This window comes from Chlorocebus sabaeus, chromosome 5 (assembly GCF_047675955.1).
Source record: "Chlorocebus sabaeus isolate Y175 chromosome 5, mChlSab1.0.hap1, whole genome shotgun sequence".
NCBI classification, from domain to species: Eukaryota; Metazoa; Chordata; class Mammalia; order Primates; family Cercopithecidae; genus Chlorocebus; species Chlorocebus sabaeus.
Window position 1 is genome coordinate 69,459,305 of NC_132908.1, and position 14,342 is coordinate 69,473,646.

Genomic DNA, 14,342 nt, shown 5'->3' on the forward strand with positions numbered 1-14,342 from the left:
AAAAAAAAGAAAAAGAAAAAGCCAGGCGCAGGCATGGTGGCTCACGCCTGTAATCCCGGCACTTTGGGAGGCCGAGGCAGGTGGATCAGCAGAGCTCAGGTGTTCAAGACCAGCCTGACCAACATGGTGAAACCCTGTCTCTGCTAAACATAGAAAAATTAGCCAGGTGTGGTGGCTAATTCCTGTAATCCCAGCTACTCGGGAGGCTGAGGCAGGAGAATGGCTTGAACCTGGGAGGCTGAGGTTGCAGTGAGCTGAGATCGCACCATTGCACTCCGGCCTGGGCAACCAGAGTGAAACTCCATCTCAAAAAAAAGAAAAGAGTTAGGTAGTTTGATGAAACACGTTTGTACTTTAGCCAACTGGGGACTCTGGGTTAAAAACATTGCTTTTCTAGATTATGGTAGCAAGTTTTTAATTTCTTTTTTTTTTTTTTTTCCTTTTTTGCAGTTGGAGTGCCTCAAGCTTATTGCCTCTCAAAAATTTACAGACAAACGCATTGGCTATTTAGGGGCAATGCTGCTGTTAGATGAAAGACAAGATGTCCATCTTCTCATGACCAACTGTATCAAGAAGTAAGTCTTACTTTTCTTTCTTCTAACAACTATTAAATACTTTGTTCTTTTTTGTATTTTCTTTGAGATGGAGTCTCGCTCTTTTGCCCAGGCTGGAGTGAAGTGGCTTACCCAGGCTGGAGTGAAGTGGTGTGATCTTGGCCCACTGCATCCTCCTCTGCTGCCACCACCCTCTCCCGCTCCCCGCTCCGACCCGGGAAGTGATTCTCCTGCCTCAGCCTCCTGAGTAGCTGGGATTATAGGTGCCTGCCACCACGCCTGGCTAATTTTTGTATTTTTAGTAGAGACGGGGTTTTGCCATGTTGGCCAGGCTGGTCTTGAACTCCTCACCTCAGATTATCCACCCGCCTCGGCTTCCCAAAGTACTAGGATTACAGGCTTGAGCCACTGCGCCTGACCTACTTTGTTCTTTTAAGTCTTTTTTGTAATATAATATCAAGAACTTCTATTTACTGAGTTTATATTTACTTTCCAGAGTATATTTGAATTGCTTTTAGTTCAGTAGTTTATATGTAAAGAGGTTAAGCAAAGGGTTAAAATTTGTGTAGGAGGCTGGGTGCGGTGGCTCATGCCTGTAATCCCAGCACTTTGGGAGGCCGAGACGGGCAGATCACGAGGTCAGGAGTTCAAGACCAGCCTGGCCAATGTGGTGAAACCCTGTCTCTACTAAAAATACAAAATACAAAACTAACTGGATGTAGTGGCACGCTCCTGTAGTCCCAGCTACTCGGGAGGCTGAGGCAGAAGAATCTCTTGAACCTGGGTAGCTACTCAGCCTCCCGAGTAGTTGGGATTATAGGTGCCCGCCACCACGCTTAGCCAATTTTTACAGTTTTAGTGGAGATGAGGTTTCACCATGTTGGCCAGGCTGGTCTCGAACTCTTGACTTCAGGTTATCCGCCTGCCTTGGCCTCCCAAAGTGCTAGGATTATAGGTGTGAGCTCCCCCCCACCACCCACCAAGTTTGCTGAGTTTTCTAAAGTGTGTGTCTTTGACATCCAGTAGATAATATGTTTTTCAACTTCTACTGCTTTGGTACCTGAAAACATTGGCTTGTAAGCCTGGTCAGTCTGTTTTCTGTATTAATAATATGTAATAAAGTTGGGATAAACATTTTCTACAATAAATAATTTTATTAATTGTTTTTGTTGATTGGAGAAATCTTGAGTTATTCTGCACTAGTTTGAAATTGTGAAGCTGCTTCTTGGGGAGCACCAGGCAGAGCATGCTTGTTCCTACCTTCTTCTTTTCTTTTGCAGTGATCTTAATCATAGCACGCAATTCGTCCAGGGGTTAGCACTTTGTACCCTCGGCTGCATGGGCTCCTCAGAGATGTGCAGAGATCTTGCAGGAGAGGTAGAGAAGCTCCTGAAAACCTCCAACTCTTACTTAAGAAAAAAGGTAACTTTTAATGAACCAAATGTCTGTTTGGATTAGGGAGTATTATGGAGATCAGAAGGCAGATTACCAATTTTTGAAAGATCTGATGATAATGTCATTTTTTCTGTGCAGTAAATTTATTTTACATGATTTTGTATTAACCTTAATTCCTCTTTTTTTAAGGAAATGATTTATAAACAAACAAATGTCACTGGATATATCCTAGGTGGCATACCAAATTCCTAAGTTATCTGATTCTAAACAGTATTACAACAAGGTGATTATGAACAGATTTTTATGAATTTACTTTTGTCCTAATAATTAGTGCCCATATCTTTGTATTAGTGCCTTTGTATCTCTGGAAGGGCAGTTCCGTTGGTACCTAGATAATTATTAGGGAGTGATGTAGAACCCACTTTCCGAATGAATTAGTAATAGAAGAGAATTATTCTTCTATCTGATTTTATTTGTTGATATAAACATTTTATTGAGTTTTTAAAAATTGCTTGAACCCTACAACCTTTGAAAATGAAGTGTATGGAATTTAGAAGTCCAAGAAATGAACATAAACTGTGATCCGTTTGGCATTTACTGTGCCTCTCTATTAATGGTGTGGGAAAGAGGCATTGAAAGGGCCAAGCCATTTCCCAGGATGATATGCAGTTAATGATGGCTGCAAACAAAGTTAAATTATTTTTTTAATTTGTAAGCTGGTCCTTTTTCTTAAAGAATATGTGAGCTACTCTTGTTCAGAAAACTCATTATCATATGAAAATGAAACGTACCTTCAGGTTAGAAAAAATATATTTTTTTCCTCCCAAATATAACATGGGTGGAATTAGTAGAAATTTTTTTTGTTAATACATCTAACTTTTATGGTATTTGACTCAAACATTTAGTAGTTATAGTTACTTTGCGGAATATGCAAAATCAGTGTTTAAATGTACTTTTATTTTCCAGTGAACAAGCTAGTAAGACCATCTTTAGTAGAGACTAAGTATTTTTCACATGATTTTCTTGATGTCTGCAGAGTCATTTGAGGGCCACATAGATATTATTAAACATAACAGTAGATTTATAGCATTTACAGTATATATCTTTCAGTTGTGTAATGTTTTTTAGCCTGTTAGTCATCTCACTCAGAGGTATGATTATCACAGATTGAGATCCTTATCTATTTTTACTTCCTCAAAACTCCACATAAGTTATGTTTAACTTGTTTGATAAATTCATATTAATCATATATAGTCTAATGTAGAAAGTTTTTGCCTACTTGTCTAGGCAAAAGGGAGAGGTGAGCTAGAAGATCTCTTTAATATAATAGTATAAACTGGAAATCCCCAACCAGTTAATAAATACTTTTCTCTCCTCTTAATTTTTTTTTTTTTTTTGAGACGGAGCCTCTCTCTGTTGCCCAGGCTGGAGTGCAGTGGCGCGATCTTGGCTCACTGCAAGCTCCGCCTCCTGGGTTCACACCATTCTCCTGCTTCAGCCTCCCCAGCAGCTGGAGTACAGGTACATGCCACCATGCCCAGCAAGGATTTTTAATTTTATTTTTAGTAGAGATGGGGTTTCACCGTGTCAGCCAGGATGGTCTCGATCTCCTTTACCTTGTGATCCGTCCGCCCCGGCCTCCCACAGTGCTGGGATTACAGGTGTGAGCCACCATGCCTGGCCTCCTCTTAATTTTTTTAAAAATAGAGGCAGGTTCTTAATGTGTTGCCCAGGCTGTTCTTAAACTCCTGGGCTCAAGTGATTCTCCTGCCTTGGGCTCCCAAAGTGCTGGAATTATAGGAGTGGGCCATCACCGTGACCAGCTGTAAATCTAATATCTAACCTCTTCTTCTTTATTTTTCTAGTGGATGAACAAGTTGGTGAGATTTTTGTGTTGGTGGTTTTTTTGTAAGATTGGTTGCCCTGGCATAATTGAAATAAACCTTTTGTTCTTTTATTGTTTTTTTTATAGGCAGCACTATGTGCTGTTCATGTCATCAGGAAAGTTCCTGAACTTATGGAGATGTTTTTACCAGCAACAAAAAATTTATTGAATGAGAAGAACCATGGTAATGTAATTTGGATGCGTTCATGAAGTATTGAGGGAGAAAGGGAAAGAGAAAAGGCTTGAGGCTGTGTTAGTCCTGTGTCTCTCAGTATAGTGGAGTCACCTTTCTGCTGTGCCTTAGACACTTTTCCAGGTGTCTGGTCTGACAAACCTTTCTACTCACATATCCTAGTTTTATATTAGAGATTGATTCATAGTAAACTTATCTTTCATCTCTGATCCTCTTTTACTATATTAAAAATATTAAGTTATTAATATCTAGTGTAATATATAAATGAGCCTACCCATAATTTTCATGTGTAAAATCCTTTGATTTCTTGCCTATTTTACAGTAAAAGAAAAAATTTCATTATCATGTGGTAGGAGTGTAAGATTTGTGCGTCTGGGCGTAGTAGTTCATGCCTGTAATCCCAGCAGTTTGGGAGGCCAAGGTGGGCAGATCACTTGAGCTCAGGACCAGCCTGGGCAACAAAGTCAGAACCCATCTCTGCAAAAAATACGAAAATTAGCTGGATGTGGTGGCACATGCCTGTGGTCCCAGCTACTTAGGAGGCTGAAGTGTGAGGATGGCTTGTGCCTGGGAGGCAGAAGTTGCAGTGAGCCAAGATTGTACCACTGCACTCTTGCCTGGGCTACAGAGCCAGACCCTGCCTGACTCAAAAATTGTGAAAATTCTTTTGGGTTATTTCTGATGGAAGCTTGTATTAGGTACTCAGAATCTTTATATAAAACAGAGGAGTTAAATGGAATGGGGCTGTTCTTTTCCCCAAACATTTTATTCTTATTTGAAGTCAGTGAAATAAGTTTTTGAATAGAGAAAATTCATGTGTCTTAAATGCTCAGAGAAAAAATTGTGTGGTATATTTACTTTGACAAATTCAGTGCTGTGCCCAGAATGCTCCAAATATACTTGTTGAACAACTGAATTACTTAGAGCACATATTTATTACTTAGTGAAAAGAAAAGCATTGTGAGATTGTTTTTACTGACTCTGGAGTAAGTAAATTTACTTTGTCATCCACAGTTAATCTCAGAGTTTTGATACGTTTTATCTGGAAATTTAAAATCTTACTAAGATTTTTGCCTCTTGAATTATCTGTTAGAACTCAGATAATAGCTGATTAAGTATAGAACAGATGATACCTAGCTTACATTGTATGTTTTTATGGATATTATCAGATGGAGAGACACATGTATTGGTCGTCACTTTTTAATAATTATTTTGGTCACATAATTATTGAAAACATTCGGATTTTACTGACTTGGCCAGTTTTAAATCAGGCATCTATTAAGTTCCTCCTTTGTATTCACTTCAATGCTTAGATTCTTTAGGGGATTAAAAAGCAAAAGTAGCAACTATCCTTTTGGAATTGACCTTCAGGAACTCAAAGCCCTGTTCTATAAAATTGAATAATAGGCCTCATTTTTAGTTTTTCTTTGATCTTTTCTTTCAGGTGTCCTCCACACATCTGTAGTCCTCCTCACAGAAATGTGTGAGCGAAGCCCAGACATGCTTGCGCATTTCAGAAAGGTAGGTGCCATTCTCTATGCCTGAGCCTTTCTTGATTGAAAAATGATTTTCCTGAAAAGTACATGATTTTCTTACTTATTTATTTTTTTGAAAGCAAGCTATGAATCTGAATAAGGGTTTTAACTAGCCCTGCTGTGCAGTTGGGCTGGAAGCCAGATTTAGGCATATAAGTAAGAGCTGGCACTAGTATTGTGTTTTTCTTTTCATGATAGAAGTTTTCTCTCATTGTTGGCAGAGACACGAATCTCGCGTGTTTTATCTGCTGTTTTCACATTTGAGTCAGGAAACATAATCTGAGGTCAAATTAAAACTAGGAGTTTTGTGTGTATGTGTGTTTTTGTTTTTGTTTTTGTTTTTTTGAGACGGAGTTTTGCTCTTACTCCCCAGGCTGGAGTACAGTGGCACGATCTCGGCTCACTGCACCCTCCGCCTCCTGGGTTCAAGCGATTCTCCTGTCTCAGCCTCCCGTGTAGCTGAGATTACAGGCATGCGCCACCGTGCCCATCTAATTTTTGTATTTTTAGGAGAGGTGGGGTTTCACCATGTTGGCCAGGCTGGTCTTGAACTCCTGACCTCAGGTGATCAGCCTGCCTCAGCCTCCCAAAGTGCTGGGATTACAGGTGTGAGCCACTGCTCCTGGCCTGTTTTGTTTTGTTTTTTTTTAAAGACAGGAATTTCTTTTCTATTTTTTTAAGGTTAAAACTCAAAATTTTTTTATTGCTTTTCCCCTACTGTTCATTTTAGGCCATTGACTCCTGTGATGGAAGTCCTAGCTATCTTAAGTACCCCCTTCTCTCTCTCCCTCTTTTTTTTTTTTTTTTTTTTGAGGCAGTCTCGCTGCGTCACCAAGGCTGGGGTGCAGTGGTGCAATCTCGGCTCACTGCAACCTCTGCCTCCTGGGTTCAAGTGATTCTCCTCCCTCAGCCTCCCGAGTAGCTGGGACTACAGATGCCCACCACCACGCCCAGCTAATTTTGTTTTGTATTTTTAGTAGAGACGGGGTTTCACCATGTTAGCCAGGCTGGTTTCGAACTCTTGACCTCAGGTGATCCACCTGCCTCAGCCTCCCAAAGTGCTGAGATTACAGGCGTGAGCCAGTGTGCCCGGCCTATTTTTTTTTTTTTTAACTAGTATTTTAAAGTGGACATTTCTATTTCTCCACTTAATTTTAGAAGACAGTAGTAAGGAGCACTCAGAGGAAGACTGTTCTTTGGGTAGTTACATGCATTGAACTTCTTTTATAGGATGCTGGTCATTCCATAAATAGGACTCGCTTTGTACTTTAGATCTAGTAAGGCTCTAACAGGAGTTCTTTTTTGGCTTTTTTTCCCTTAGATGTTCATGTCTTGATTAAATTATTGTAATATAGTATGAGACCCGTATCTGTCCCTAATGCTTGCTTTGTATGTTTTGTTCCTGTTGTCTGTTTGGAATCCTGCTGTATGTTAGAATGAAAAGGTAAGAATTAACCCTCTTTTAGATGGTGCATGCTGGCATTAGGTCCTTAGTAGCTTTTGTGTATCCATCCACAAATGTGGCTTTTAAAATATACTAATGCTGAAGCTGTGCTTAATACTGTGAGTTATTGTTCTAGCATTTTTGGCTAACTTCCTAGTCTAGTTTTTGTTTTGTCACTTAAACTCCTGACTCCAAAGTCAGCCTTGGATTTCAGTTGCAGCCTTTCCTGAATTGTAAACCTTCTTCTCTGCCTTTTCTTTATCTTTACTTGAGAAACTTTGAGCAGTTTTCCAGTGACTTTGGTGATGGCAATTCCAGATCAGTCTGGAGCTTTGACACAAAATGCTACTGCTTTTTGAAGTAGATATTTTAGAACGGTATGTGGGTAACCTCATACTTTAAAAAGCTCTGTATGTACTGCTGAGCTTTCAGTTCAGACTTAGAGCTTTTATTTCTCCCTTACCTGTACTTACTCTTACACAGAAGTTTTGAAATATTAAAAGGATTTTGAGGTAGAGTAGTGGGCACCAACTGATTTTCATGGCTGCAGCCTTCCCCTATGTCATCTTATTTTGTTTGTCCTGTCGTCAGTTTTAATAACTTGCATTTTTGTCTGAAAAATGAAACTGGGTTCCAAGAATTGTATGCTGAACATTCAGACATTTGTGCTCTGTGTCCCAGGGTAATCTTATGTGATGTGCTGGCCTTTTGGCAGTGGATAAAACAATTTCTGAATTTAGTAGCCCAAGGAAAAATGACTTTTCCAAGAAATAAACCAGATAAAAAATAACTTGGGTTATATGTAGTACAAAAAAGCAGACCATTGGGAAGTGTGCAAAATAAGCTTGGTAACTACTTGGTCTTCATTTTATTATAAAAATATTGATTTAAAGTGGTTTTAAAAGGTATATTACTATCTCTAATATAACTTTGCCCATAGTTGACAGATGTAATGAATTTACAGATCTCCATGGCTTAGATTTGTCTTATTTGGAGTTGTCCAAATTAGACTTTGTTTAGGTGACTTATAAGAGTTAATTCCAAACTGTTATGGCTCAGCTTATTTAAATTCATACATACTGTGTTTTCTTGTATTTAGAAGTGGCCTTAATGTTTTGAATGCTTTGAGTGCATGCGTTGGATATAGCTTGGCTTTTCATCTCAGTCTTGATCCTCTTTTAGGCTTGAGGAGTAGGGAAGGGACAGAGTCTAAATACAGTGAGAAAAAATAATTGAGTTGCAGCAGAGTTGTAGCTAAAATTGCCTGCAAAAGAGATGCAATGCAGTTCACTTTGCACACTTTTTAACTTAATTTTTGGTCTTTAAAGTTGTTTATATAGCTAAAAATTGAGTTTTTAGTTGGAAACGTAAAGAGTTCCTGTTGTGGCAAACTTTTTGTTTTAATATCAAGTAATTGATCAACAGAAATGAAATGAGTGCCAATATTTAAAACATCTTTGGCTTGACAGTAAAATTGCCTTTACAATGTGTTAGGACTCTTAATGGATAAAGTAAAGGAAGGACAGAAAGGAAATTCCTGATTATAAGGAATGTATAGTCTCATTGAAAAGATAAGAAAACAGACCACAAAGCTGTATATGTAAATAAGTCCTGAAATTTTAAAAAATTGTATCATATGAGTTAAGAATAGGAAGAGGAAATTATTCATGGCCTTGATATCTCTTAAGATGAAAGATGTAATTTTTTCATGTGTCTTTTCCATTTGATTACTGTATTACTGTTGTCAGCTTTGGTATTCCCTGTTGTTTGTTGGAAAAGGGTATAACTCTTCTATCTTAAGAGTTTTTTTTCTCTATTTGAGGTTGTATGTTCTAAAGCTATAATGTGAATAAGATCACCAGTTGTATTTTGGTGTGATGACATGTTATATGCAAATGTTTGAATGGATGAAAACTGAACATGTTTTTGCCACCTAGGCATGTCAAGTTCTGCAGAAGTAGAAATGCAGTATGCCCCACAGGCATCTGTTTTACCTGGTTCCCATAGGCTTTCTGATCCAGTATTATTTGTAATATCTTCACATATAACTCTGGCATAAAAAAGTCTGGTTTGGTTTTATCCAGATAAAATACATACTTCTTCTTGAATATTGGCCTAATTTACTCCTAAGTTTATCAAACATCTACAGTATGCTAGTATATTAAATCACTAGAATTTGCTTGGACTCGGACCCTTACACCCTTTTTCTAAACCAAAGGACCTGCTTATTCATGAGACATTCTTCAATATTCACTGTTTTTTGATGCATCTTTCTCTGCAGCTTGTGCCCCAATTAGTTCGTATTTTAAAGAACCTCATCATGTCCGGATATTCACCAGAACATGATGTTTCTGGTATCAGTGACCCCTTTTTGCAGGTGAGGTTGAAATAATGTTTTAAATAAATGTTATATGAATTTAATATCTTTTAAGTAAACCATTTCCTTCCTCTTAAGTTTGTGTTGAGTAGAAATTTGGTAGTTAATTGACTAATTATATTAATGAATAGTGACACAATTCTGTATTAGATTATGAGGATACAATTACAAGTTTGTTCTTTTTTTTTTTTTTTTTTTTTTTTTTGAGACAAGGTCTTGCTCTGTCACTTAGGCTGGAGTGCAGTGGCACAATCTTGCCTCACTGCAGCCTTGACCTCCCAGGGTCAAGTGATCCTCCCAGGTAACTGGGATTTCAAGTGCATGCCACCGTGCCTGGCTCATTTTGTATATTTTGTAGAGACAGGGTTTTGTCATGTTGCCCAGGCTGGTCTCAAACTCCTGGACTCACGCAACCTGTCCACCTCAGCCTCTCAAGGTACTGGGATTACAGGCAAGAGCCACTGTGTCCCACTTAAAATTACAGTTTTAATAGTCAAAATCATTTACTATTTGGATTATTTACTATAGCTCTGCAGGTTGTGGTATGTGGTAGTATGCTTTAGCTGTGGAGTACTGAAGTGTGGGTTGTCTTATAATAACGTTATTAGATGTAGAAGCATTTATAGCTTCTCTAAAGAAAATGTTTTCAATTCTTCTGTTTGATTTTTGACCATTTCTGATATGAATAAATGGTTCCAAATGAAGTTCTAAGACTTCATTTAGTCATTTGAATTTCATACCAAGATGAGATTTCTTTGTGTGAGACATAATTTGTTGACACCTCTCATATTTTGCACATTAGGTACGCATTTTGCGGTTATTAAGAATTTTAGGACGAAATGATGATGATTCAAGTGAAGCTATGAATGATATATTAGCACAGGTGAGTAGACCAAACTTAAATATTTATTTTAGTTTCGCAGGGAGTAGAATGATTATGGTTATATGGAGCAGTTTTTATTTGTGTTTCCTCATTCATAGCTGTAATTACAAAATGCCTCTTGTTACCTGTGGATATTTTTTGGAAGCATTGTTTTTATCACTTACGTACTGCCCTTAATATGTCTTTTCAGGTTGCCACTAATACTGAGACTAGTAAAAATGTAGGAAATGCTATTCTTTATGAAACGGTTTTGACTATCATGGATATTAAGTCAGAGAGTGGATTGCGAGTAAGTCGTTTTAAATCTTTTCTTCCCCCCTAAATGTTTCATTTAGAATGGTTGACTTGGACTGGAGTACTTCAGAGTTGTATTCCATTTGGAACTCAACTTTAATAAAGAATGATGCAAAATGTGGAATGCTTGATTTTTGGTATCTGAAATACCATTCCTTCCCGCTGAAGGCTTAACATTGATTATAATAAACTTTGGGAGATCTTAGATGTAGCAGTATAGTGAATATATTTGTCTTATCATTGTTGATGTTAACCTTGATCATTTGGTTGAGATGGTGTCTGCTGGGTCTTTCCACTGTAAAGTCATTATTTTTTCCTTTGTAATTAAAAATATTTTGGCAGATATTTTGAGACGATGTAAACATCCTATCCTCAGATTTTTACCTATCAGTTTTAGTATCCACCAGAGGATCTTGCCCACAACAATTATTAAGATGGTATTCTAATGACAAATTTTCCATTTCCCTCATTTTTTTCTTATTAAATAATTGGAATTCTTCTATAGAGAGGAGTTGTCCCTTCTCCTTCATGAATTAGTTCATTTTGTCATTTATTAATATTAGAACTGTTAGCCCATAGCCTTGTAAAAAACAAATGTACTAGAGTATAATATTTGTGTACAGTTCTTTTTGTCTTTAGCATTATAGTATCTAGTCAGATAACCAAAGTAATTTAGGTTAAGTCCTTTTCCTCTCCCCACCTTTCAAACAGAATGGTAACATAGTATATATATTGTTCTGCACCGTACTTTGTTCACCTAACATTATCTTGGAGCCAGTTCCAAATTCATGTATAGAGATAAGTCTTGTTCTTTTTTTCTTAATTGTGATAAAATATATATAACACAAAATTTACCATTTTCAGCATTTTTAAGTGAACAGTTAGTACACTCATCTTGTTGTGTAACCAGTACTGTAGTTTATCTCCAGAACTTTTTTGCCTTAAAGTCTATATCCATTAAACAATAACTCTCCATGCTGTAACTACCTCTAGTCCCTGGCAACCACCATTCTACTTCTGTCTATGAATTTGACTACTCTCAGGTACCTCTGAAGAGATATAAGGAAAAAACCCAAAATGTTTTTTCTACTCTTTACTGTCTACCCTCACAGAGTCATTCAACACTTCACTTCTTTTTTGTTTTGTTTTAGGGACAGGGTCTCTCTCGGTTGTTCAGGCTGATCTTGAACTCCTGGCCTCAAGCAATCCTCCCACCTCAACCTCCCGAGTGATGTGAGCCATCATGTCCAGCTCCAACATTTCACTTCTGACACCATATGTGTTGGGGCTATTTCCCTATACATCAGGCAGTTTTCTGGTGGATACCAGCTGGGTATCCTCTAATTGAATTCAATTCTGACACTGTCTCCCTGGAGATAAGGTGTCACATCCCGCTGGGTGCGGACCTATAATCCCAACGCTTTGGGAGGCTTAGGAGAATGGATCACAAGTTCAGGAGATTGAGACCATCCTTGCTAACACAGTGAAACCCCGTCTCTACTAAAAAAAAAAAAATACAAAAAAATTAGCCGGGCGTGGTGGCAGGTGCCAGCTACTAGAGAGGCTGAGGCAGGAGAATGGGATGAACCTGGGAGGCGGAGATTACAGTGAGCCAAGATCGCGCCACTGCACTCCACTGGGCAACAGAGCGCGACTCCGTCTCAAAAAAAAAAAAAAAAAAAAAAAGGTGTCACATCCCATGAGGGCTCAGTCCCACAAGACTGATCCCCCCACCCCAACTTCAGATGCCACTCCCAAGCTCAGGTTGTGACCTGTGCTTCTCACCAACCAGCTGTAAGTCAGGGTTCCCACAACCCCCGCCTCAGATTTAGTTAGTTTGCTCGAGTGGCTCACAGAACTCAGGGAAACACTTCACTTATGCTTGTTGGTCTGTTATAAAGGATATAGATGAACAGCCAAATGGAAGAGATGTATAGGGCAAGGCATGTGGGAAGGGGTTGGAAGCTTCCATACCCTCTCCAGATGTGCCGCCCTCCAGGAAGCTCCACATATTCAGCTATCTGGAAGCTCCTCTGAACCCTGTCCATTTCAGATTCTTGGAGGCCTCATTATGCAGGCATGATTGATTAAATCATCGGTGATCAGTTTAACCTTCAGCATCTCTCCCCTCCCCAAGGTCGGGGGATGGGACTGAAAGTTCCAACCTTTTAATATCATGGTTGTTCCCCTGGCAACTAGTCTCCATTCTGAGGCTATCTTAGGAGCCCATTGAGAGTCATATCATTAGAACTAAAGATGCTGTCACACAGGAAATTCCAAGGGATTTAGGATTTGTATGCCAGGAAACAGGGACAAAAACCAAGTATATATTTCATCATATCACAGTACCTCATATAAGTGGAATCATACAGTTTTTATCCTTTTGATAAGCATATTAATGTCTTCAAGGTTGAACCATGTGTCAGTCAGAATGCATTCTGTCTTAATGGCTGCGTGACATTCCATTGCATGGGTGTGCCATGGTATAATTAGCAAATTTGCTATTAACGGAGTTTTAGGGTATCTCCTATCATTTGCAGTTATCAGTGGTGCCACAGTAGACTTTTGTCTATATGTACAGTTGTTTGTCAGATCAATTCCTAAAAGTGAAATTGATAAAACAGAGAATATACTTTCACTTTAAATATAGTTATTTCCAGATTTCCCTCTAAAGAGGCTGTACTAATATTATTCTTCCACTAACAAAACACTGTCAAAACATTAAAACGACCTTCCAGCACTTACCTTTAGTGTATGATTTTAAGAGTTTGCCTTTGGATTTTTTCCTTTTTTTTTTTTGAGATGGAGTCTTGCTCTGTTGCCCTGGCTGGAGTACAGTGGTGTGATCTTGGCTCACTGCAACCTCCGCCTGCTGGGTTCAAGCGATTCTCCTGCCTCAGCCTCCTGAGTAGCTGGGATTACAAGCATGCACCACCTGCCCAGCTAATTTTTGTATTTTTAGTAGAGACAGGGTTTCACCATGTTGGTCAGGCTGGTCTTGAACTCCTGACCTTGTGATCTACTGGCCTCGGCCTCCCAGAGTTCTGGGATTACAGGCGTGAGCTGCCGTGCCTGGCTCCAGTGTGGTTTTTTTTTTTTTTTGGTTGACTAGCAGTCTGTGAAGCACCAGAGGCCAGAAAGTTACCCTTTAAACACAGGAAACAATATAAAACTTTAATTTTCCTAAATTTTGACCTATGCCATTTCTCTTTAGGTTCTAGCCATAAATATCCTGGGTCGTTTCTTATTGAACAATGACAAGAATATTAGGTAAGTCAACTGAAATATGTCTTTTATCTTGGGTATTGTAAGCCCAGTATTTTAAGAGTGATTTTGCTCAAGATTACACATGTATTGAGTCACATATCTAGAACTTATAGCTCAGAATTTTTATGTTTTTCTGGTCTTAACACTACTGTTTTGTAAAGACTTGAGGATTTGTCTCATGGCATATAGTCCTATTTGTTCTGTAAATCGGGAGTCAGCAGAATTTTTCTGTAAAGGGTCAGATGGTAAGTATTTTAGACGTTATGGGCCATGGAGTCTTTGGTAACTACTTACCTCTGCCCCTTAGCATGAAATTAGCCATAGACAATATGTCAATGATGAGTGTGGCTGTGTTGAATAAAATTGATTTACATCAAACTTGGGAACTAGTATGAAAAAAATATTTTGATATACAAAAACAGCAGAGAGCTGGATTTTACAGGTAGGCTATAGTTTGTTGACTGACCCCTGCTCTAAATTAAGAAAAATGTAACATTTCAGGTAGCAAATCTGGA

The 14,342-nt window shown here is 38.5% G+C and overlaps 1 protein-coding gene across 3 annotated transcripts in view; it reads left to right on the forward strand.

Annotated features, from left to right (window-relative positions):
* AP1G1 (adaptor related protein complex 1 subunit gamma 1) overlaps window positions 1-14,342 on the forward strand; it is an 88,270-nt gene that overhangs the window by 42,010 nt on the left and 31,918 nt on the right. For all 3 annotated transcript variants that reach the window (XM_073015543.1, XM_007993750.3, XM_073015544.1), the window contains exons 3-10: window positions 451-575; window positions 1,835-1,976; window positions 3,922-4,018; window positions 5,472-5,548; window positions 9,288-9,383; window positions 10,186-10,266; window positions 10,457-10,555; window positions 13,775-13,830. In XM_073015543.1, the coding sequence (XP_072871644.1) occupies window positions 451-575; window positions 1,835-1,976; window positions 3,922-4,018; window positions 5,472-5,548; window positions 9,288-9,383; window positions 10,186-10,266; window positions 10,457-10,555; window positions 13,775-13,830 (773 nt within the window). The remainder of the gene's footprint in view (window positions 1-450; window positions 576-1,834; window positions 1,977-3,921; window positions 4,019-5,471; window positions 5,549-9,287; window positions 9,384-10,185; window positions 10,267-10,456; window positions 10,556-13,774; window positions 13,831-14,342) is intronic.